Source organism: Erithacus rubecula (genome assembly GCF_903797595.1).
Source record: "Erithacus rubecula genome assembly, chromosome: 3".
NCBI classification, from domain to species: domain Eukaryota; kingdom Metazoa; phylum Chordata; class Aves; order Passeriformes; family Muscicapidae; genus Erithacus; species Erithacus rubecula.
The window spans coordinates 93,698,870-93,725,493 of NC_136689.1; the positions used below are offsets into that span (position 1 = coordinate 93,698,870).

The 26,624-nt window shown below is 37.8% G+C and overlaps 1 protein-coding gene across 1 annotated transcript in view; it reads right to left on the bottom strand.

Annotated features, from left to right (window-relative positions):
- Positions 1-25,424, bottom strand: part of DOK6 (docking protein 6) — a 241,340-nt gene extending 215,916 nt beyond the window's left edge. Inside the window, exon 1 of the mRNA XM_079302963.1 lies at positions 25,021-25,424. Coding sequence (XP_079159089.1) covers positions 25,021-25,086 — 66 coding nt within the window. The 5' untranslated portion in view covers positions 25,087-25,424. The remainder of the gene's footprint in view (positions 1-25,020) is intronic.
- Between the last annotated feature and the right edge of the window lie 1,200 nt (positions 25,425-26,624).

Here is a 26,624-nt window from a genome sequence, read left to right on the forward strand (position 1 = left end):
CCTGGCACATGCAAGTGAACTTAATGAATCAAATCCTGCAGAATTATTCAAATGTTTGTCTGTATTGTTTAAATTTTCCAATTCCAACATATTTTTCTCTCAAAATGAAATAATTCAGGTTTCTACTTTTACAGACATCCATCTGATAAACATGAAAGCTAACCATGCATGTTAAAACAAATTATTTTATCTTCACCCTAATTCAGAAAAATAAGAATTTTAGGACTGTGTTTAACTGTCATTTGCATTCAAATCAAGGGACTTGGTTTTCTGACCACAGAACTTTATGTGGAAACATTAGTTTGAGGTAGAATATGGTCTCACATTATCACAGAAAGCAGTTGTTATCAATGTTGAATAGGTATTAGGCTTGCTGGAAATGTTTGTTAGCTTGTTATTTTTTTTTTTTTTACTCTGTAATTAATTGCAAACTTTTTAAAGACACAGTGTATGATGGGTCTCCAGTTAAAAGCAGAACAAAAAAATCTGAGTGAAGCTCCTTCCACTAATACAAATTACTGTAAATAAGGTAATTATGTTTGCATGCTGTTTAAAATTATGGAGTTGTCTGAAGTCTGTGCCTAGATATTAGACAGCTGCTTTTATTCCTAGGTTTAATTTTTACTTTCTCTGATGTGTTGCAGTTAATCAAATCAATACTGGAGATTTTTGTTAAAATAATTTACTTTTAATCTTATTTTATCCTAAAAATCTTATTTTTGTGTTTTTTTCCCTACACCAGAGGCTTGTTATTTTTATGCTATCTTAAAAGAAATATGGAACAACAAAAACATCACCACAAAAGTATTTTATAATCTGACTGCATAGAATTCAGCAGAAACTGAAGTACAAACTGTTTCCAAGCACAATGTTAGAATTTTCTTTTCTTTTCTTTTTTTTTAATTTTTGGGGGAACTTTTTATAACTAAATTAGTGGCAGCATTCTCCCTCCTTAGGCAAACAGCATTTTCACTTTCCATACACATTCAGAGTCTTGTAGTTTATTTGCTCTAGCTCCTAAACACTACAGAAAAAATCCATAACATATGCATAATACTTCAACTGTGAACTTTGTAGCCTATCCTAGACTTGCATTTGAAGCCTTTCATCAATATTATCACTAAATAATTTTTGTAATCTCTTTGCCTTCTGCGAACATATTTCTGAGACTATTCCTCAGTTGTCCTCCAATAATGAAGCAAATGACATGGAAAAGTTTGTTTTGTTGAGTAACATATCTATTGTCCAGAACAAATTGCAAATGATGATCAATTACTAAACTCCAGGAGTTTAAAACTGGAATTCTGCTTTGGGCTTATATATAAGATATTACACCATGAAATAATTAGATCGGTGAAATTAAATAATTGGAGTCATAATGCTATAATTCTACACTTTTATCACCCTATGCATAGCTGGATTTCTACATTCTACAGAAAAGTAGTATGTAAACCTAAGCTTTGTAAAGAACGTAGATTGTATTTTCTAAAGGGGAAGATACATTTATAATGTAAAATATATAAATACTTAGTACTTAACACACCTGAAATTGTACTGTCCTAATAATGACTAGAATAAATCATTAAACAGGGCTGAAATACTTTGTCTAACCATGACATAAGTGGCATAATCCCCTAAGAAGATTTTTCTCCCTAGGAGGATAAATTTTAATTGCATTTTTTGTCAGTACAAAAAAGTTATGGAAAACAATTTGTAGTTACAAAAGCACAAGAGACTAGTAGAAGATGTCCATTCTCAAATGTGACTAGTGGGCCAGATCCTTCAGAAGTCATGGAAGAAAGAATTTAATTTCACAATTTAAAAAATCCAACATATTGTATTACAGATTAGCATATGCACCTGTTCATTAAAAGAGATTGAGTTTTCTCTGTTATAGTACATTTATTCACTGAATTTTATGTGCTTGATAAAAAAAATCTACATTTCTGCTTAAAGATCTGCAGAGGGTTTAAGGGAGTCAGGCACTCAAGATTTTTGACAGAGTAGTAAGCATAGGTCCTAATTTTTTTAAAGACAAAAGGCATGTTATGTCTTTTTCAGCTGACATCATCTCCATTTTACTGATGAAAAAGTAAAATGGAAAAGTGAACTCTAGTAATTTTAAATATTGTGAGCAAGGCATAAAGTGGACCACATGGGCTTCTGGATAACTTTTGGCGTAATTATACAGGAAAACAGAGATAAAATGATACAGAGTCCTGGAAAAGGAGGTATGAAATCAGTTAAAGCATCACTGAGAAGTCAGGATAAAATGAAGAAAAGAGTGAGGAAATCAGTCAGACTTGCTAGGGAAGTTGTACACCACTCTCATAAAAAGTCACCCTTAAAATAACACTCTTTTATTAGCATTGAGGCAACTAATTTAATATAAAATAGTAATATATTAAATCGAATCTCTAGTGTGTGATAGTTTGATTCCTATTCTTCTGTCAGCATCCTTACTCTTCTCAGGGCACCTTACCCATCCTAAAAAAAGATTCAGTCTCATGTGAATACATAACAAAAAAAAACTTTCTCCCATTTTTGCAAGAAAAATTATACGTTCAATTATTAATACAGTTGCTATCAATGTAAGGCCTACTCTCCCACCTTCAAAGCACACCTTGATGACATTAATCCAGAATTATTTCATCTGCAGCCAGGGATAAGCTTAACATAATGGAATCTTTCTGAAGTCAGGTTGATTAAAACAGCCCTATGAATGCTAACCAAGCTAAAAATAGGTGCTAAATTATTTTAATCTTGTTATTGAATAGCAACAAGCCATCACAAAATGAAACTAATTTATATTATACAAATTGGTTTCTCTGCTCTAAAAGATCTCAGGAAATGACAGGGCATTTCATTATGGGTGTGAAGGAAGGAAAAGAGTTGCAACACTTGAAGACTTGTTTCATACAGCTGTGTTTTTTACATAAAAACAGGTTTAAAAAGATTCTGAGCAAACACATCCTATAGATCTTAGGATTTGGGTTAGATCCTCTTGAAAAACCCAAAGAAAAAGTGAGATTTAACCCAAAAGAACATGAAGTCTCAATAGCTTTGTATGTCTAGGCTTAGTCATCCTTGTTGAAAGCAGCACAGAGGATTGCCAGTCATTTGAAACATGAAATACACAGGCTTAGGAATTATGCCTGGCAGACAAACACATCATTACATCCAGCATCCATGGGTACCCTCAGCACAGACTTCCCAGCCCAATTCACAGCCTGATGCCATGAGGAGAGTGGGGGTCACTCCCTGCAGTCTCAGGGAATGTGAAATGATGCACCCAAGAGCTTTATGACAGTGATGGTGCAACAACAAACACACAGACAAAAATGCTTCCCAAAAATGGGCCTGTCCCCATCTGACTGCCATTCTCCTTGCAGGATGACCTGCCTGGTGCTAAGGCAAAGCTTCCAACATGTAGGCACACAAGGAGGTTATTCCAACCTCATTATTCTGTGATTCTGTGTGATTTACTGCAAGACTTGTCACTGAGCCACACTGTATTACACACAACACATATAATCAACATGTGAAACATTTTCCAGCATAATAACATGTGCAAGTAGTCTTTGAATGCCACTGCATAGCCCTTTAAATGTCTATCAGGACTGGAAAATAAGGGATGGTCAAGCTCTCTCAAACCAGGAAAACTTTCAAAAAACTTTCAAAATTCTTCTTGCAGCCTCATGGTCACCAAATCCATTGTACAGGAAGAACAACCTCTATCCCTTCCTGTATGATTTCTGCAGGACCAATAACAGCGGCCTGGAATTCTACACTGAGATCCAACCATACTGCATCATATGTAAAACACAGGATACTTTTGTCCTCTCAGTGCTTTGCTACCTATGTGCTTGGATGCACACTGAAGTCAGCTCAGCTCTCCTTTAATTTCAGTGTGTTAGACTGATGCATTTAGAAAAAAAGAATAGTGAAATAATATCCAGAACCAGCAATAGTGTATAAAAAACAGAGCCTGACATAAGATTGTACTGCATCATTTCATAAGCTTCAACGAGAATATCCACAGAACAACTGCATATAGGAGACAGATTTCAGGAGCACTTGTCCTCTAAGAATTTAAAGCATTGATAATACAAGAGAGTTGCAGGCCAATACTTGTTGCAGGCATAGAAATTGATCAAAGGCCTTTCAAACATAAAATTGGGAAGCTGGTTTATCTAAAGGCCAGGAAATGCCTGAGGCCTCAATACTCCTCAAGTAAATGCAGGAAAATATTGAATCCAGACCTACAAGTGTACAGCACACATTAACACACTTCAGACAGTCTTAAACCACATAATTCAATTTCTCACAGCGTTATTTCATAAGTTCTTAGATTCAGGTTTCCATAAGAAGATAACCACACATGTTCCCACTTTTGATGGGAAGATTAAAGACAGCATAACACTAGGAAGCAAAATCCTATCTTATGTAAGATAAAAATAGCTTAAAATCTCACAGACTGAAATCAAGATTTTCCTTTTATATTGGGATCTGACTCTAAGTTACCAATACTGTCATTCCTGTCATTCCAGAGGTCCTTCAACAGAAGTCCAGAGAAACACTACAAAAAAAAACATATGGGGAAAGAAGTTTCTATCATAATACATATTATAATAACTTCAAATCAGTATGATACTTTGCTATTTGCTGACTGACAATTCAGAAATGCTTCAGATAAGTGAAGTTCTCACTATGTGGCTTATGCATGGCCTTCTAAGCAGAGTTGCACACCTCACAGAATTTTTCAAATCAATTAAATGGCATTTGACAATTTGTCTAAAGTAATTTTGGCAAAATTAAATATATTGCTTTTCTTGATTCCTACTCTTTGTCATCTCTTTCATGATCTAGATGCACAGCTATTATAGTGAGCAACTTTAGATAAAAATGTCAGGTAACAACTCTTTCTAATGAAACTATTATTTACACAGGTAATTTCTCTTTTGTTTATTTTTGCAACAAGAAATTATTATTTTTGTTTAACTCAACTGCAACAAGGAGTTGTAAATGTCAAACATTGCCCTTTAATTACTACATTTTGTTAGAAATGACATAAAACAATTGAAAGAATTATTCATTTAATAAATCAGCATTTCATTCAGGAATGAAAGCCCACAGACTATAAGATAAAAGGATAAAATTACTTTCATATTCATTAGTGTAAATGCATGTTCAGGTATACAACAACCTTTCCAACAATGTTACCAGTAAAGAGAAATACTCAGCTAATTTACCCTGAATTAAGGTATCATGAAATCTGTCTAGCAACTTAAGAGGGAGGACAACAAAGATAAACAGATTTACAGTGTTTTAACTGTTTTAAAAAATAGTGTGTTCTGAGGATGTCTACACTTACAAACTTTCTCAAAATAAGCTGAGCTTTTAATGCTGTGTTCAATCAACCCCCTGCTTGCTTTTCTATCAATGTAGCATCACTGCATAAACACACAATCAAATAAAAAAAAAAGAAGAGTGAAATTTGCTGAACAGCCACATTAGCTACATGAGAGGACACTGATTCTCAATTCCATAAATAAGACTGTTACTCTTATCACATGTTTTTGCACTTTACAAATTAAGACCTTGGCATTCTTTCACTCTGCACGGGTTGTCTTCTCACTCAGCACTTAGTTTTGCATCAGTTCCACTTGCTGGAAGCTTCTTATTCAGATTTAATCTAATACTGATGATTATTACCAAAACAACAGGCAGAAAAGGGAGTGTGAAATACAAATACATAGCTTGAAAAAGATTACTCTCATCACTGATGAGACAAGAATCACATAGCAGCAAATCAAACCATGGGACTTCCTAGTGCCATCAAGGCTCTTAAAAGTCTGATTGGAGAAACTAGCAAAAACAGAGAGGAAACATGTTTGAACTCTAATAGTGCTGAGAAAACAGCATGTGAAAGTTTCCCAAGGACTGATAAGCTCTGGAGACCCACTGTCCCACTGAGACTGCAAGAGCTGCTACACTCATGATGCTGATGGGGCTTGCTAGAAGGACAAGGCCATGGGCACACAAAACATCAAGATGTTGCACAGCTCGTGCCACCCAGAAAGCAGCTTCTGGTACACACAGACAGAGGCTGTGGCATCATTTGCAGACCTAGTAAATGAGCAGCCCCTTGAAGCTCTTCCTCAATACCTAACTAGAAGCTCCTTCAGGCACACCTGCACAGTCCCCTGTTTTTGGGTGGACACTACACAGCCATGCTGCCTTAATGAAAAAAAAGGTGTCCTAAGAAATAGTGGTTGTGATTTGTGCATCACCTCACCTACTACTAATACAAAAAGAGAATTTACAACACTGATAAAGGAGTATGATAGCTGTTTGCAGAGATGAAACCAAGAGAAACATTACCTTAATTGCCTGCAGTTTTCAAGGCCTTCAGTACAGAAGATATTAGCTAAGAGCAAAGCTTGAACAGTGTGCTGGCATCCATTGAGCTCCAAAGAAAATGGTCATATTGCCAAATGTAATTTTTCTAGATGCCAGCAAAGGTTGCTAAGTCCAAAGTCTTGTGACTTTGGGCAGAAATTAAACCTTTGTACATACAAAGGTAGATTTCCACAAGGGAAAAGATAAAGAACAGAGGTAAACAGGGACAGGACAAGATGAAATAGCCTCAAGCTTTGCCAGAAAAGATTCAGGTGACAGGACATTAGGGAGAATTTCTCCACAGAAAGCATTGTGAAGCACTGGAATGGGCTGTGCAGGGAAGTAGTAGAGTCACCATTCCTGTGAGTGTTAAAGAACCAACTGGATGTGGCACTTGTTGCTATGGGTTAGTTCACATTTTGGTGTTTAGTAAAAGGCTGGACTTGATGATCTTGTAGGTCTTTTGCAGTCTTAATAATTCTATGATTCTGTAAAATGAAAGGAGATTATCTTGACAGAAGCTGCTTTTGTGGGGCAAACAAAAGCAGGGAAGAAATTTTTCAGAGTTTTGATTACTGGAATTGAAATAAGCTGCTGACTCAACAGCACTGGCAGCAGATGCATAAAAGAAAAAGGTTCATAGAGTTTGAGAGAGTAAAACACAAATTGTAGCTGCTTATTTTCTATTATTCATCATAGATGACTGTTGAGTTGCCTTAATGTAGGTAAAGGGCCAACTGAAGCCTGGAACTAAAAACATGAACCTATCTTCCCTAATCTTTCCCTTTTATGTGTATCCCCACCATATATGATTAGCATCAGTGAACTGGATGATCTGAGACTTGCTTTATCCTTTATCCTCTTTGAAAATGGTATCTGACATTATGTATTTACCTATGTTTTCAAATGTGACCAGTCAAGTGACTAAAGGGTTTTTTTCCAGTTACATCAACAATACATTATTAACTGCTGCAGTTGCAAGAAAGTAAATTCAAAAGGCAGATCTAGCCAAACATTTAAAATTTATGACTGTATTGGAACGTGTGCATTTTATATATTATCATGTTAGTCCATGCCATTATATTAATGTGCAGTTAAACCAGCTCCAAGGTAAGGAATCAGGTAGGACCTTTTCTCCTGCAGCAAAATCCCTCCTACACAAGACTACCAAGTATTGCAGGCTAAAACCCCTATTATAACAAATGTAACAGTGCTAGAAACTATAAGCTGCAATTTTAGCTACACAACTTATAATCGTTTATTCCTCATTTAGAAAACGTTTTTCATACATTATATTGGCTGTTTTTGAAGTTTCCTTCATTTTCTCATTCCAACAGCTTACTTCTGTCTCACCACGTCTGTTTTCTGCTTGTCCAGCACTGTCTGAAATCTCTCTCCAGAGCAGCGACATTGTATACTGAAAGAGAGTGAATCAAGTTAATAGCCCTGCTTGCTACATTTATGATGCATCGAAGAGTTGTAAGGGGAAAATGCAACTATGGAAACAAACTGTTTCTGCATTTCAGCCTTTTTTTCTGTCTCTTTTTAAATTTTTGTTTTCTTGCTGGATTGTATTCCTTTGTCCACAGAAAGTTTGGAGAAATTCTCTTCGGAGAAATTTCTACTTAAATTAGATAAGATGTCTGCCCTAAAACCAGGCATGATAGAAAACAATATAAGTTATTATTGATCCCATTTACTTATACAAGTGAAAATATCAAATAGAATACACTGGACAAGAACTCTCAGGAACATTTTTAAAGGAATTGAGGAATCCGAATTGATTACAGGCATGAAAATATTAATGGTTTCATTATTCCTAAATCTATTACTACTATTATTATTATTATATTCCAATTAAAATATTTAGTCCACTGTTTTTTAAAAGTAGGAAATTTTCCTTATTTCAAGGTATTTTGCTGAAACATATTCAAAGTAAATTAGTACAGGATGCCCCAAGATATGACTTTGTCAATCACAGGAGTGCAACATTTAAGTGCAATTAACACCTGAAATATCTATATTGTATGTGTTATCCATGAGCATTCTTCCTAATTTATATGGAAATTAATTTTTAAAAAACCAAAATACAAAACAAAAAACACCCCCTCCTCCAGGAAAAAAAACAAACCAAGCCAAACCTAAACAAAAAACTATCAAGAACCTCCTTCATCTGCAAACATATTAACTATTTACTCAAATCACTCAAATGTCCTCAATGAAATACAACCACCATGACCAAAATCTGGCTGGCTTGGTGAAGCCCTCTACTGATTGCAGTGAGGAAAGGAATAATAACAATCTGTTTATTTCACCATTGATTTCAGATTAGGTAAATATATAAGTATCATATAATTACTGACAAAGGCAATTTTCTATTTGAAATTTGTTTACTTCAGGTAAAGCAAATTAAATTCTGGACAGCTAAAGCCTAATAACAGACCATGTTGTGGAATTATTATAGTAGAATATAAAGCAAATAATAATGTACATTAACACACAATTTTAATGTGCATTAAACTACAAACTTTATGTTTCATAGCTTTGATTTGCTATTAATATAAAATATTGGAATTACCATTTCTCTCAGCACAGCAGCAGGCAGAAAAAACATCATCATGTTTGTGCTAATATATAGAAAGATAAAAACAAGCCTCATTTTGTCCTTCTAAAACTTTGTCCTCCACATTTTAATTCTGCTTCACAATACATAAGGAGAAGAAAGTAAGTATCCAGGAAAAGAACTGGAATAGAAGACAAGACAAAAACTTACAAAACCATTAACAATTAAGCAATATACAGGAGTCAACACAAGTGTTATTTGCTTCATAAAGTTCATGCAGGAAATTTGACTTTAACATTACTGTTAGAAAATTTAAAATAAAATTATAATATTGTGATCACTCACATCCAGATTAGATGCAAGAGTTAATATTTCTAGAACTTTCTAAACTTTCTAAAAACTTTCTAAAAAAAGTTACCTAATTTAAGCATGTATTAGTTTATTTCCCACTTCATCTTATTAAAAACTTACTATCTCTTTTTTTTTTTTTTTTTTTTTTTTTTTTTGTTTCACACTTCAGTGAAGTGAAAGGAAAAGGCAGAAGAAAGCTCATGATTTGCTGCCACTGTTATTTGGCAAAAGATCCTTTCCTATGTTAAGAGAGTAGATAGATATATTTTGGTAACTGTTTCTTGGCAACAGGAAGGAAAGTAACTGACATCTTTTTTCCTTTCACTTTGGTTTTTTGTTTGGTTTTTTTTTTCTCTCTCTCTTTTTCTTTTTTCTTTTTTTTTTTTTTTTTTTAAACCCCACAAGGAAGCATACAGCTTTGGAGTTAAAAAGACCATGGATCTGTGGTACTGCAAATTATTCTGCATTTTCCATAAATTTTCTTGGAAATACATTCAAATTTTAGTAAAATTAACAGGATTTTAGGTACATTTTACTGCATTTGTGGGTAACAGAACATCAGTAGACATCAGTAGACTCTGAATCAGATTGCTTAAAGAACAAAGTGCTACCCATTCCATGGATATCCACACAAGTCTGCCAAACAGACTGGCAAGAAGGTCGTTCTTGTGAGCCAGACTTGCAAACCCCCAAGATTTTTAAAAGCAGGAAGATACAGCCCTTGCTGGCTTGGACTTGGGAGTGCCTCTCACATCTACATAGGTAAATTTTAACCATGGGCTCACTGATGATAGGTTTATTTTCTCTATCAGCCTTTCAAGGCTAAAACTACTGAACAGCAAGGACTACTACAGAAGTGCAGAGCCCAGAGGAAACTCAAAACCAACCACTTGTCTGTAAAGCTGTCTTGTTATGTATCTAAAACACTATGTAACACAAGTTTTAATATTTTATACTGTCACAGACCCACATGGAGTTACAACTTACTTAACCGAATATGGTTTGGAACAAAATTGGTCTAGAGAGCAAAGAAAATTTACAATCATAATTAATGTATGTTTGACATAATTTCCATTTCAGTAGCAGAAAAAAAATAGTAGAATGCTAATTACTGTTACTTTTCTCAGTACACTTGATGAACATGATGTTTCTCATCTCCTGAACATAATAAATATCAGATTAAAGCACTGTGTTAAGGTACTTCAAATATCTGCTCTTTTATACACATGTATATGCACATTTTATGAACTGTGGAGAATATACTCTAGATACAGTATGTCCAGTAACAATATTAAATAGATCTTAATCATATGCAAGCACAAAATCTCTTTGAATACTGTCACATTTTTCAAACGTGAAGAAAAAACCTCATTAGGAGCTCACAGCAGCATCTGTTTTTCACTCAGCTAGCATCTTACTTTTTCCTCTCCTCTAAGTTATGCATGCAGTATACAAAAAACATGCTAAGACACAAAATAATGGCACTTCCAGAGTGTTAAGGACAAAACACATTTCCATTTATTTTCCCTTTTAGCTTTTTGGACATGAATAGCCATATAACATCATTACTTGGTATTTTTATTACTGCTGCATAAACTCAAATACAAGTAACAATGATTTTTAACTTAATAGTTCAGAAATGAAACAGCAGGTTAGTAGCTCAAAAGACTATTGTATTATAGTGCAATAATAATGTTAAAAATAAAATGTGAGGATATCTCAGTTCAAGAACTAAAGGCCTTAATGTTTAAATACAATTGTCCTCCATCCATTCAGCAGAGCAACATCACAAAAATCAGGGAAGTGAACACTATCACTTCAACTATAGGCTTATTTCAAGTAGCTGCATAACACAGAAAAGTTTTTCTTGCTCTTCTGCTCAAAGAAAAGCCTTTCAATAGTCTCAAAGGAGAAATCTAACGATGCCACGTGCTGAAATACCTCATTGTCACTTGGTGCTTCAGAGATGCCTGCTGTTTGTCCTCACACTCTTCACGCAAGTGTGACTGTTTTTTTCTAGTTAACAAATTTTAGCTTGCATTAAACCTTATCAGTAAACATGGCAGTACTGCAAAATCAGCAATTAAAGCCTCAATAGCTTCCACCAATTAGAGCTGCTGCGTGCCAAGAGCTACAGCAGAGACAGATTGTGTGCCACGTTTATTAACTCATTCTTTTTGCAGTGGAATAGCTAAGTGCCTCTTTTCTGGCCACATTAAAGTACATATAGTTGTTTTACAGTGACATATGCCTCTGCCTTCAAAAACAAAAACAAACCCCCCAGAAGGCTGTGAATTTTTCATTTGAGAGCTTTCATATCCATACCGAAGGGACTACCATCTCTATAAGTGAAATATAATCTAGCATGACTATACCTGTTGCTATGCAGACAGCACTTCTTTTACTGAACCATCTAAATGTAATTCTTTTTCCACCTCTGTACCCTCCTTCCTTATCAGTGCATTCCTTGATCCCAAAAAAACCTGCACTGACGGGGACTTCATTCACATGAGTGACCATTTCTCCATCAGTGTGGGAGGAGAAAGGAACTGTTATAATCAAGCTACAAAAATCCATTTGCATAGACAGAATGGCAGGAATGGATGATAGATTTGGGTAGAGAGAAATCCTTCAGTAAAAAAAATAACACCATGAGTCTTTGAAGGACAGGTTTACCATCTCAGATGTTGGAGTGTAAGCTCTTTCAGGCAGGGACTACAATGCTGTTAGGCATTTCTATTCTCCCCAGAACAGTTCAACAATGATTAATCGGCACTGCAGCACTAGAAATCATGAACAATTATAAGCTGTGGTTTTCCAATGTGCAGCTTAACTTCAGCAACTTTTTTACTTAAATGCAGATAAAGAGGCATACCTACAAGAACATGGTTTATTAAAGACAAGATTTTCTTCAGCAAGAGAACATGCATTTAAGTCTAAATGTTAGAAAATGTCATTCACTGCATCTCTTAGGATAAGTAGAATGCAATATTAAAAGCAATTCACATAATGGAGTCCATTTAATATGATCATTAATACTTCAGACTGATTTTGAAACTGAAGAAAAAAGAAGAAACCAAGATACATATGTAACAAAATTTATATTTCATGAACCTTAATTGCTGTAACTAGGGCACAGGGATTAAAGGCCTATGCCCAAGGCATCTGGTCCTGAGGACAAAATATTACACGAGCATTTCAATTTTTGGGTTCAGAAATGAAGTTCTTTAACCCTTCTGATTCTGAGGAAAAACTGAGGCATGAAATCTGAACAAATCCCATTTACATGGGATGCAATCCTAAAACTACCTTCCTACCCAGAAAAATAATTTGGAAGATGAGGAACTGCTCTGCCTGGCTTAGGTTTTAATAGCATTTGCTGGGATTGATAGAATTTTATGAAATTGCTGTAACAAAGGACTGACAGAATGAAATTTGGCCAAAGCAGGGTGAGCTGTGCTCTGGTGAGCCCTGTGGCTGGTGTGTGATACCTGCAAACACACACACACTTTCAGAGACACTAGCACAACCAAGGACAGATTTGGCCCTCTTTACCAGAGGTCTTTCCTCTGTTTTTGTTCATTTACTCACTGCAAGCCTAACTTAAAGAACAAACAGTAGTGACAAAAATCAAGCATCTCTTGGTAGTTATGCATTGCTAGTTGAGCTTCCATTTTCACTATTTCAGTCACGATCAGATCACGGCTATGCAGTCAGCTATGCTTTGTTTTGTAGCTCTCTAAAGTTGACTTCAAAGGGTGGCTAGCAGCACTCCCCATTTCAGATCTCCTGCCTAACTCATTTCATCTATTGTGCATTCGGCTCAGCCCTGAGCACCAGCGACAGTGCCACTGTGCCACCACTGCAGGCTTGCTCAGGTCAACAAAATCAATATCATTTACAACGTCTTGCATTTTCCTAAACTTAAAAGCCTGGCATGTGCAGAAGGAAACTGTAATCCTTCATATGCTTTTCTGCCCACAAGCAGATATTTGGCCCATTAGCTCAGTTCCTTTTCATCACTACAACTAAATCAAGTATTGTTTGTTTAAATGAGAATGGGTGTATATACTTTCAAGTTACTTCCAAATTACAGACAGAAAACTGTTAATTTTGCTATCAGTAGATCAACTAGTTATGATGGTCTAGGAAATGTTTCAGGTAAGTTAGGGGTGGAAAAAAGAAAAGATTCTGAAGAATTGAACAAGAGGCACCACCTCAATAGTTTTAAATTCCATTCTGTTTAGATAGCAGCACAGGATAAATTCACCTTGAATATTCTTTTTTTTTTTAAAAGTGAAATGACTGTAAGCGTAAAATAATATTACACAGAAACATAACAGAAATTACTGATTTTCCATTTCAGAGAAGAGAGAAAAAAAAAAAAACCCAGGCAAAAAGTTATTTTCTGGCATCAATAATTCTGGAAAATACACGTCCAAAACCATTTTGAAATGTATTTAATCTCTGGGTTCTCTTGGGATAAACAATGCATTATGGTATAATCATGTCAAAATCATGTCAAAAATATTTACCAGTAGCATTTACTTTTCTAGTTTCTCCTTCAGTTAAAAAAATCCCAAAGCAATACATCTAAACACTATAGGTATATTATTGTATAAAAGCTGCTAGAGCAATATTTATCCTCAAATAAATACCGTATGAGGTCCACCAGCATAAATTTTCCTCCCATTGCCCATAAATCTCATGTAAATCTATTCCATGGCTGCTCCAGAGATTCCTTCTTACATCTCACTGTGAGGTTTCCATTCTCAGTGTACCTCAGATTCCTAATTCCAATAGTTTAGCCAATGTTCTCTGCCAGCTGCTAAGCTGTTACCATTAGTTACAGCTCCCTTTCATGATTTGTAAGCATTATCTTCATCCCAAATGATTAGGAAGTGTCTGAAAAGAGTAATCTCTAATGATACACTATAGGCATTCAGACCTAATTCTTCAAAATAACCTGAACCTTCTGAAATGGCTGTGACTCTGAAATATTCCATTTGGCCCTTGGGTATTGGACAGGTCTTATAATGTGTAATAGCTTATATTCTAGAAATAGAGCCTTTGCATTAATGTATCTACTTTACCTTTAAAAAACTGCAGTGCTCTTTCTTATTAAGACCTCTGGGACTATAAAAATAATTCCATTCTTGTTTTTATGCAACAACATCACACTACAGCAGACTGCTGCCTTTCTTTCACTCCTTATTCCTTCTGCTACATTTTTTATTATTTATCTATTTTCTACATCACATGCCATTATTGGGAATAACAGCTGTCAGAGATTCTGCTCCGTCGCAGAAGACATCTCAGAATTTTTCACTCTGCATTTTGCACATGCAATTTTAATGAATTCTCACAAGCCAAAGTTTATGTACAAATGCAGATTTAGTGCTGAGAAACTTTTTGTCTGCTGCACAGCTTTCCCCTGTAAAAACGTTTGATCTTGCAACTTCTCAGAATAAATTAAAGATGTGCCTACACTAAACAGTGAGATCTAATCAAGGTAACTATTACCTACACCTGAAACAGATGATCTAATTTATCTACATGTTCACACTTAAAGCCAAAAGTAGTTTCCTTTCTCCTATTTTTCTTTTGGATGGTTCTACATTAGAATTTTCATTATCAAAAAATCCCAGACATCCAGATTATTCAATAATTGGAAAAACCCAACATGATAAGGGAACTCAACTGCATTAAATACATTACCACCTAAGCGTGTTAATAATGAAAAAGGTTCAACCAATACTCTCATTAGCAAAGGCTACTCAATACATCTTCAACCTTTTTCTTTGAGCTATGACACACTGAAGAAGATACCAGTGATTCAGATATCTCAAAATTATTCCTTTTTTTTTGCAGAAAAAAACAAAACAAACACTTTTTCTTCTTTTTACAGGCAAACCAGTACCCTGACAATATTGATTGCTAAAAATCTTCTGGAAGTGTTCACACTAGTATCATTATAATGACCGATTCACCCTACAACCTTCACAAAGTCCCACAGAGCTTCCTCTATAGGATCATGCAAATACATGTTCCCCATGCTGGGCTCCAAGATATTATGGGTAGAACAGACAACTTAAGGCTAAGTACCTGCATTGCTTAGCAGAAAGCTTCACATAAGCCTACAGAGTAAGGGGTTTCCAACTTTTTTTGTGGAAGAAGAAGCCTTTTATAAAATTTGGAGATGAGGCAACTGATGTCTTCTCCAAATCTGATCAGTGACACATTACACTAGGAAAGGAAAAAGATGTTGCAGTAATGTGTTTAATGCTTCCCCCTCCTTTAAAATAAGGTTATTACTTTATGTGCCATATATTTGACAAATTAAGCTTTTCTGCATGGCTGAGGTCAGAAATTTACACCCACAACTGCAGACCAGCAACTCAAGCTGTTATGAAATTGTCTCATGTACTGTATTCAGCTTTCAGGATTGTTGTGACCAGTAAGATGTGAGTAATTCTACCTTAAACATTTCAATGCTTAATTTTAAAAGGGAAATTCTCCAACACTTTAGATTCTGTGCTATACTTTTGTCTCAGGGAAAAAGAGACATAATGACTATCAAAGTTATCAGCTTCAGACTTCTGGCACTCCTATTCCCGACACTTGTTTCTAATAAGAAAACTGAAAACTGATGAGCAAACATTTCTATCAGTAAGATCTGGGTGGAAAAATCACAATATTTTCCTTCTTTATATACAAAAATAGAAAATAAATTACAGCACAAATTCTGACTGTAAAAAAAAAAAAAAAAAAAAATCAGTGGATGAATTAAATGAAACACAACCAAAAGTTTCTTTTCAATCAAAAGTTTTCATACAACATTGAAATAGACAGCAACCCTGCCTGAGAGAGAGGTGACCTCCAGAGGTCCCTTTCAATCTCAGCCATTCCATGGTTAGGAAATTCAAATTACTAAAAATAGAATATTAATTATTCCAATGTTTTTTATAGAGTTGGAGCACCTAATAATATTTTGACCACAGTCAGCATTAGATTAGCTAACCTACCTATTTTAAAGGAAAACTGAACATGAGTTTATAGTTGAGACAGACAAAATACAGCAATCACAGCTAAAAAGAGATTATATTAATTTTACAAACAGAAAAGTTAAGCTCAGAAAGCCTGTTTCCCACTTACACAATGCTGGTATAAGGGGCCTTAACACAGCTTTAGTTTTAATTTATATAGTGTACAGTGGGCTTTGTATAATTGAGAATAAGGCTGGAATGGATCAAAGTGCTCAAGATTACAAATTACATTTCTGCAAAAGACTAAAATTTAACTTTTCTAATATTGAGTCAAACATGTCAGTACAAAGATTTTTGTCTCTCAAAAGAGTTTATTTCATCCACAGTGCAAAAAACTCCAGAATTCATTCTCTAATTTAAGATACTAGAACTACAGAAAATAAAACTCAGGAAAATATATTTTATTTTAATAACCTTGCTAGAGCTATGAAAAATTAACCTCCACCCTTTGCTGTTAGGGTGCTTATTGTCATACTATTTTAGATGTATTATATATATCATACACATTATTATCATACTAATCTAGTGATTAATAATTGAACATGTCAACTCCAGCTAAAATGAAGCTTCCTCTTCTTTTTAGGCACTGTACAAAACCAATAATTATGACCATTCATTCAGAAAACTCTTGTATTCTTATTTTGTAAGACTTCATGCACTCTTTTCTCTTTACAAGAAAAAAAGTGTTTGCATGAGGAATGAGAATATACAATTCACTCGGAGCAAGACTGTCTCAAATTAAGAAAAAATCCAGGGACAAAGAGTATTGGAAGTATCAAGGGCTTCCTTCTCAAATATGGTAGTAATTTGGTTCTACAGCAGTGACAGCCTTTCGATATTAAACTTTGCTATTAATTCTTCTTGCAATGAGCAGGCAGGGGAAATATGCCAAAGAGCCCTTCCTCCAGCAGACACAGAGTAACTTTTTTCTCCAGGTCTCGTCAATGCTGTGTGCTTCTAATTCCTCACTGACGTGTTAATGAATACAACCTTTCCAAAGTTCAACCCAGATAAGTCAGAGATGATGAGGGACATTTTGGCAACTGAACAACAGAGAGAAAGAAGATCAATCTTTTAAAAGATTTACACACTTCCCTTAATTATCTTCCTAATTTATGTGCATCTTAAGTGAACAGTAATTCCTGTGAGGCTCCATTTGCATGGGCTTGTAACCTCTCAGTATGACAGCAACGCAATGTTTCACACGTTTCAATTGTTAAAAAGTATCAGAATCTGGAAGACTTATTTTACAGAGGAGATCACTTTTGAAAAGATGCGAATTTCACTACTAGCTTACAGATGCTTCCCCTCCAACCCTTAATTTCTAAGTAGACTTCAAAATTAGCATTCATCTTCAAAACTCCTTCCAAGAAAGCAATCCCACCCTATCCTAGTCAGTAAGAGTACTCCTGAAGACAGCAGGTTCAATTCTGATGCCAGCTGCAAATCTCACTGTTTGGAACTCTCTTGTACAAAGTTTTCATATATAGTGGTTCATGAGCTGTATTTATCAATTACACAGACTTTTTTCCTTAGACATGATGTGTGAACATGTTTTCTGAATACTAAAAAAAACCATTAACTGAAAGTAAGCATTTATGTGCACAAGTATCAAGATACTTACGGCACACACTCTACTCTCACTAAAATCTTTTATAAGTTGGTAATTTTGTCCTACTACATAAAAACTTTCTCCACAGTAGCAAAAGGTTTCCCTGTTTCTCTTTATTGATTTTCTTCAAGAAATTTCCTAGTATTTAGAGTTGAAGTCTATTTTTTCTGGAAAAAAAATTCGACCAAACTATGATTCATTGCAATAATACACCACAGTCATTTTGAATCTTACAGTTGCACTGCAAGTTGCAAAGATTAAAAACAAAAATTGCAGTGTAAAATTTACAATTATTATTTCAAATATATATGAAAGGCTGCAGTAAAACACCCAAATTTTGGTTCAATAACACATTATTAATTTAAAGAATGGTGAGGGATATAATTTAACATCTATACATATAAAATATTGCTTGTCTTCAACAAAGAGAATATTTTACACTGCTTGCTCAGACTGAATAGAAGTATATTAACTACATCATGGCATTTGTGAAAGGCTGTTCAGCTAGCTGATCTTTCACATAACCTGAAACAAAAGACAAACTTCCCAGAGTAATGTAGACCCCAAAACCTTTATTTGAAATTTATTTTTTTAAAAAGAGCATTTCATAGCATGCTTTTTATAAAATGTCTCATTAGTATATATCTAAAATATATGCTCTACACGCAGCCACATATATAAACATATAACAACTGACTCACGTATGCTGTTGCCCGAATATGTTGTTGCCAGGCAACAGCTATAAAGCATTTTGCACTGCTTGCAAAAATCTGAATGAATGATTTGAAGAGAGATTATTTCTAAAAAACTAGGAAGAAAACTCACTACTAGAATTACATGAATAATTCCTTGTATATTTCAAGGACTCATAGAACATGTTCCTTCCCTAATTACCAATTTCAGAAAGGACAATTCCTTTGAGTAGGATTTGAAAGGCATTTTACAACAAGGAAATTCATGTTCTATGCATGTGGCTAATGTTTCCACATGGACACTGAACCAAAGCCACCAAAGTTAATGGGTTCCTTAAATTGAGTTCAGGGTCTTTTCACTGGGTCTTCAGGTTTTAATGTCCATTATAGGACAAAAATGACAGACTTCTAAATGAAAAAACAAAAGGCCTTACATAAGAAACAACAAATTCTCAATAAAATTGTACCATGTCACAATATGCAAGTAAAAGAGAGTCTGTACAAACACTTCTTTGTGCAATCTTCATGTAGCTAAGGTGCAGTCTCACTGAGCCAATGGTATTACACACAAGAGTAAAAATAGAAGCATCTATAATCCATTGATAACATAGATGTGATATGCTATCTGCAAAAGAGAACTATTTGACTTTAAGTAAGTGCCATCCATTACAACATTACTAGACCTTCGGCTATCACACCTCTTGGGAATTAAGAGGTGGAAAAGCACATCATGAAAATAACTGGGAAGCAGAGCAGCTTCAAAGTGCTTACCACAAGCCTGACTCACAAGTTGCTTTAGCACAAGCATTAGCATAAAAAGTTGTGGGACTTTTTGTCCTTGTTTACTGTGGCTGCAAGACATTTCTTTCAATTTCCTGTACAATGTGCTTAATCAATAAAAACTGGTCAGGAGCTCAAGATGATTGTTCTTTCCATAATGACCAAATTGGAAATCCATGTATTTTCCTTTTAATTCTTCAAATCCATTCACATAACTGCAACAAGAAGACTGAAAGGAGTAATTATTGGTATTTTAAATGACACTTTCAGCATTAAGTAGTGAATGTGACCAGGTTCTTTAATAGATTATGATGAAATCCTTTTAATTCCATATCTCAGATGGTCTTGAACTATCGTGAAAAAGAAACTCCTTTACAAGGAAGGAATCTGCACTCTAAATCCTGTCCATCTGGAGCTTTTTAAAAAGCAAAATGAATTTATTATAAATAGGAATTGAGGTTTTATAGTTTTATTTGAATTATCTTCATACTCCAAGATGTAATTCACAGTTTATATCACCGGTGAGGATGCAGTTATATAAAAGGCAATCTTGGTGCTTACAATCAGCCTGAGCACCTTTCCCATAGATAACAATATAAAATAATCCATGGAAAGAATATCCACTCCAGGTGCACTACTTCCCTGTACTTTTTCAAGCATTTGCTTGTTCTTTGTACATGCTATGGCAACTCAAAGAAACAGAAGAACCTTTACTTTACCCTCAGCATCCATCATGACCCACTTGCAGAGCCAATGTGATCAATCAATGCAATTTTAAACCCAAGAAATTTTGCAGGTCCCTTTGCTTTCTTCACCCAAAACATACACAGAATATCAATTGAATGTTACAATTAAGACACATACTGCATTATGAGAGGAACCAAGCTGCAATCAGTGGTTTGTATTCACAGCATTGTTAGTCCTGATTGATTGAGGAGGGGGTTAACTGCAGAAGGAGAAACACTGTGTTCATTTACAGAAAAGGTAATGATCTAAAAGCATGGTTAAAAATAGGGGGAGGTTATATGGTAAAACTTCTAATTTGGTGACTAAGAGCAACTACTACTTATTTCTCAATCAAAACTGACTGGCAAGTACAATTTTCTCTTTGATCAGTGTATTAGAGTATAAACTAAAGCACTCCGAAAATAATTCCACTTAATATGTGGAAACACGGAAAAATTCGTATTTATTAACAAACGTAGTGAAAATTTCCAAGAGATGGGATTCTTTCATCCTATGGCCGAGACTTGACAAACAAAAAGACAAAAACAAACAAACAATAAGATTATGACTTCAAAGGTTGACATGGGTCAAAACAAGACTATCAAAGTGACACAATGTTCATTTTTAATTAGACTTCCTAATGTGACATCAAATTGGTTTTTTTCTAAGAAACAGCACTTCAGCATGAAATCCTCACAGTTTAGTTTATTAGGAGGCAACAAAGGGATTCCAATCTGCTACAAGAAAGTTTCAGCCTATAAGCATAGCCAGTTCAGTACAAAATTGTGTCATATGAATTTTAATGTGACACAAGTATGAAAGATTCCAAAAGAACAAAGGCAGCACAGTCCTGTTCCACGCTACACAAATGACCTATTCTGATCTGAACAGCACACCACATTACAATCAAATTTATTACAAAGAAGGGTCACACAGGTCAAATGTAATGGCTGCAAGAATGAGTATTTCCTTTATGTAGTATTAGAGAAAAGCAAAATATCAAACAATGCGGGAATGCCAGGGCACTGAAAAGAAAGACATATTTAGGCTGCAGGGAAACAGATTTTATAAAGATGTTTTAATTACAGTCATCCTCAATGACTACAGTTTCTAAGTTTTAAAAACACTGTGATACCTTGATGAAAATGTGACGTACACATGAGCTTGCCTACTACATAGCCTTTAACATATACTCCACATTTCAAGGCACCAGAGAAAAGTTTCATGTACAGTTCATGCCTAACCAAAATAAGGAGACAGGCAAAGTGGTCAGACTGGATGGATTCTCTTCATGGCCTGATATCTCCATGGCAGGAACCATGATATTCCCAGTCAGAAAGAAACAGAGAGGCTGGTAAACCTTCTCAGCTGACTACCCAACTTTAAACAAAAGCAGCTTCAACACCATAAAGGTACCAGAACAATGAGGTCTAGTTGAAAATACCAGACTGTCAGAGGAATATACCACTCTATTTACTTATTAATGAATTTCTGTAAACAAACACTTAAGGATTACAGTGAAAAGCAGGGAAAATAAAAGTTAATGATCAAGCATCACTAAACAAAAAAAGTAAAGTCAAATTCTCGCAGTTCATCTGGCCATGTATTTCCATCAAGATTTAGGCATCACTTTTGTCTTAAAATCACTTTTCAGAAGAGAATCAATTATGCTGGTAAAACAGCTCGAGTCTTGACTTCATGAATACTATTAATAGAATTTGAAGGTATGTGGGAAGTAGGCAGATGGGGTAGCAAGTACTTAAAGCAAGGTATATGTGTAAAACATCAGAAGTAAACATTATACCTTGCCAAAAAAAAATCATAAAGATTTCTCTTTTAAAATTATGTGACAAATTACTACTTGGGTTTTTGTAAATTAAATTATTGAAAAAGTAAATTCTATCAGAATGTTCTCCCCAAACGAAAGCTTATTGTTGTGGGTTCAATAAAATGAAAATATACTATTGAAGTATCTTCCATTTGATTCCTAGCCAGGGCTCCCTCAGTCACGAAATAAAATAAAAGCTGAATTGGAAGGATTTCCGTAACGGATTGGATACCAGCCTAAAGGTTAGAATTAGTTTTATAGCCCAAGTCTAGCACTAAAATTGGTATTAGACACCTCAGCTCTCCAAGTTTTAATCAATCTGCTTTTCAGGAGACTTTGAAATATTCAAAGAATGTAGACTATTACGACCAAAAAAAAATCTACGCCAGTAACTTCCAACAGCAACTTGCAACAATGAAACATAACTAGCAAGAGATAAAATTCTATTGCCATATTTAAAAATTATCTTAGCCTTAGCTTCCAAAACCCATAGCTTTCTTCCCTCTTTTCAGCATTTGGGAGGTTAAAAATATTCATTTGCTAGCAGACATTTAGATCCCTGAAAACGGATGTATTCACCTACATTATGATGTCTCCAGTGCAAGTTATTAAGATTAGAACTTGGAGATAGACATAAAGAAAAAAAAAAGGCAAATCTTTAATGTTTCACTTGGTGAATAAAAATTGCATTAATTTAGATATTCAGTCAAAAGAATCCAATTAGCTATGGATATATACACACATATTCATAGCTTTCAACCATCAAACTCATTTGAATTTTGATGCTATTTTCTATAAAATATAATCCTTTTTAAATTCTATTTAATAGATTTATTCAGATGTGCATTTCCATATGTCATATTTAAGCTTATACTACCACCTGCCTGAGGCTCTATAGTCTGAATTGTCACCCTCACACTCCAGTAGGAGAAAATCCTCCATAGACACTGTATGAACTATTTCCCTTCTGCTTAGCATAGAGGTATGATAATCATTACGACCATGGAAAATATCCATGCAAAAAAACAGTTTTATGTGTCTCCCTTAAAATCAGATTAACGTCTTCAAAAGAAAATATTCAAGCTACATAAGATATTCTGCAATGAAATATCACTCTCTTCACAATTTTTTCACACAGGTCAGCAAGTCATCCAAGATTACTGCGATAAGAACTCTACATTTGTTGCACATACGCCACAGGCATAGGTATATAAAAGTATTTGCATACACAGAGACATGCATATACATAATTTCACACTTAAAGGACACTTGAGATAACTTCAAAACCAGATTTGCAAACCAAATAGATTAACTCTGCTTCCAACTACTAACATCAAGGTGACGGGACACCATCATCTCTCTGCTTTGCGTTGGACCCATCCAGTAACACTGATGAGCAGGGGAAAATCTGATGAGCAAAGGTTAAGCAGAGGACTGCCAGAAACAAACTAAGGCTTAGAAATTGCTTCTTCAGATAAGAATAATGCTTGACTGATGCACAGAGTGACTTTGGGGTTGCAAAATCATTAGTAAGAGCATCCACTCTCTTTGGATTTATACCATCTCTCAAACATTTGCAGTCGAGGCTATTAAGGGTTTGGATCAAACTTTCCTGTGCTCTTTTGGAATTAACAGCCCTGCCAAGTCACCAAAGTGCTCCAAAGGTCAGTTTATGATTAGTGTCCCACCATCCTGCACGCTGTGTCTGCAAGCAGTGCACAGCATCTGGGGGGGAAGGGAGAGAGGAGGAGATAAGTATTAGCACTGTGATAAGCTCACGGAGCACAACTTGGAGGAGGGCAGATTTCACATCGTCCCTGCTGTTAGGTTTCAGGGGAAGAGGGACCACCTCCCTGGAAGGGAGAGCTGGTAGAGACCCTGCACTTTACTGCACACCTGAAGAAAAAGTGAGAGTGAACACAAAGAACCTCAGACCTTCGCCCAGCCTCAGGCCAACAGGGACTTGGACCTTTCAGGATTATTGGCAACATCAGTAGCTGTGCAAGCAAACATTCCTGTTCTCTGACAAAGGGTAGGAGACAGCCCAAACCGATGATTCCCGGGACCGATTGAAGTTTAGAAAACCCTGACCTCTGCACACACTCTGCTCCAACTTCACTGTCTTTTCAAGATTTGCTGCACCCCTTCGGGGAAAGTGATCATAGTCAATCTGACAACACTCACGGTATCGCTGAGCATCCCGGTGGGCACCTCGAACAGCCACCCTCACAGTTTTTATCACTGTCAGCTTCTGCATCTGCCTTTAGGTTCTGGAGGCTGTCACCCCGCCGCCTCCCTGCCCATCCCCGGTGCGCTGCAGGCTCACAGTCCCCCGTGCCCCAGGGCAGAGCATCATCACACCACCACACCTCCACGCCCGCTTCACTCCGCTACTCTGTTACTCCGGCACCAACAGTGTTTTCTGACCCTGCCCTGACTGAAAACATCCCTCTCCGAAACGGGAGGGAGAGGGGGAATCTGTACACAAAGTTTAAAGCTCCTGCCTGCGCCTTCCTCTACCCACCCTTGCCAGCAGCAGCAAGGCGAGGGACAGGGGAGCGCAGGGACGGCCGAAGGGGAGTGTCAGCCCCGGCCTGGGCTGGGGACTCGAGGCGGAGGGGGCACGGGGCGGCTTTCCGCGGACAGTGACCCTGGCGGGCGATGGCTGAGACAGAAGGAGCCTTCCCGGGGACGGGAGCAGCCGGCTCTGCCCGAGGCGCAATGGCAGCGCATCCCCACCGACCCCTCCGGAGCTGCAGCCAAGTCCAAGCCTCGGCAGCGGCACCAGCGGTAGCAGCACCAGCGGTAGCCCCAGCAGCAGCAGCAGCAGCAGCAGCAGCAGCGGCAGCGGCAGCGGCAGCAGCCCCAGCATCAGCCCCAGCGGCAGCAGCAGCAGCAGGTCGCCGCGCCCCACGCTGGCGGCCCCGGCCCGGGGCACCACCGCCCCCCAGGCCGACGAGGCGACACCCAGCGCCTCGCCCCCACCCCGGGCAGGGCCGGCGAAGGGAGAAAGAACTCACCCCCAGCTTCCTGCTGCGGATTTTTACGTAGCCCTGCTTGACTATATCGTTAAAGTTGGAGGCCATGGCAAGCGCTGCCTGCTTCCTCGCCTCCGCGCCTGGAGTCCTCCGCCGCCGCCGCCGCTTTCTCCTCCTCCTCTCCCGGGCCCTCCCGGGTGCCGCCGGCCGCTGGCTCCAGAGGCGCTTCTGGCATCCAGGCAGCGGCAGCCGCCGCGCTCCGCTCCTCCCGCTCCGCTCCGCCCGCGCTCCGCTCCTCACCGCCCCGCCGCCGGGCGGGTGGCGACCGCTCCGCCCCGCTCCGCTCCTCCGCCGGCCCCTCGCTGCCCCGCTCCGCCGCCGCCCCACGGCCGGCCCCGCTCCGCCCGGCGCTGCCTTCGCGGCTGCCCGCGCCTCCGGCGGGAGCGGGCGGGGAGCGGGCGGGGCGGGGCGGAGCAGAGCGGGGACACCGCCCCCGGCGCCGCGACCGCGGAGCCCGCCCCCAGCGCCGGCCCTGCCCGCCGCCCCAAAACCGGCACTGCCAGCGCTGCCCGCCGCCCTCAAAACCGGCGCTGCCCGGCACTGCCCGGCACTGCCCGCCGCCCCCAAAACCGGCACTGCCCGCCGCCCCCAAAACCGGCACTGCCAGCACTGCCCGCCGCCCCAAACCGGCGCTGCCCGCCGCCCCAAACCGGCGCTGCCCGCCGCCGGGGCCCGGGGAGGGGGCGAGGGGCGCCTCGGCCCGGCCGAGCCCGGGCACTGCGGTGCTCTCCTCGGCCGCCCCGGCTTTGCCCGCTTTTCTCCAGGCTGGCGGATGGCTGCGGCGGCGGCAGCCCCGGCTCCGGTGGCGGATCCCTTCGGAAACACGGCCCGGGAGGGCATCTTTCACCTCGTGCATTCGGGAAGCCGCCTAGCCGCCCAGCAGCAAACGCGGAGCTGTTGTGTCAGTACAACAAACTTAATGAAACAAATATCTAAGCTACAGAAGTGAAGGCACAAGTCCATCTGTAGTTGAAAAATGAGTTGTCACACACAGGCTTGTTGTGCTGTCCACAGTGATGAACATGTGTTTAATTACTGCTCACTGAGGTGGACCTAGCAGAAGAGTGACTTGTGAAGAAAACTAATGTTTAGGAGACTCTAGGAAGGGGAAGAAAACCCCTAGGAAATTGTGTTTGATTATTAGGGATGGACAAGAATGGACCTAAGTTGCTTGAGAAAGAAAAATTACAGATATATGGAATTGACAAGATAGTGCATGACTATTGTTACATAAAAGTGTACTCAATAAACGCTTTCAGTGGGCAAAGTTTGATTGGTATGATAAGCTTAACAAAAGCTTCATGTGCTCTTTTGCAAGACATCTACATTCTACTGCACCAGTGGCCTGAAGTTTTCTGAACCAGGAATTTGCAGTATGTGGTGTACTTCAGGTTGGGGCAATGAAATGTAATTCTGTAGTTGAAAGTTTGTTAAATTTCTTTCTGATTTTGAAAATCGATAGACATCATTAGAGATCAGCCTTGCAGCAAATAGGAAAGATACAATCTAGATAAATTATTACAGTGCTTGAGTGATGGAATTATAAGGAAAAACTTTGTAACTTTATGAACCTGCCTGGAGCAGTG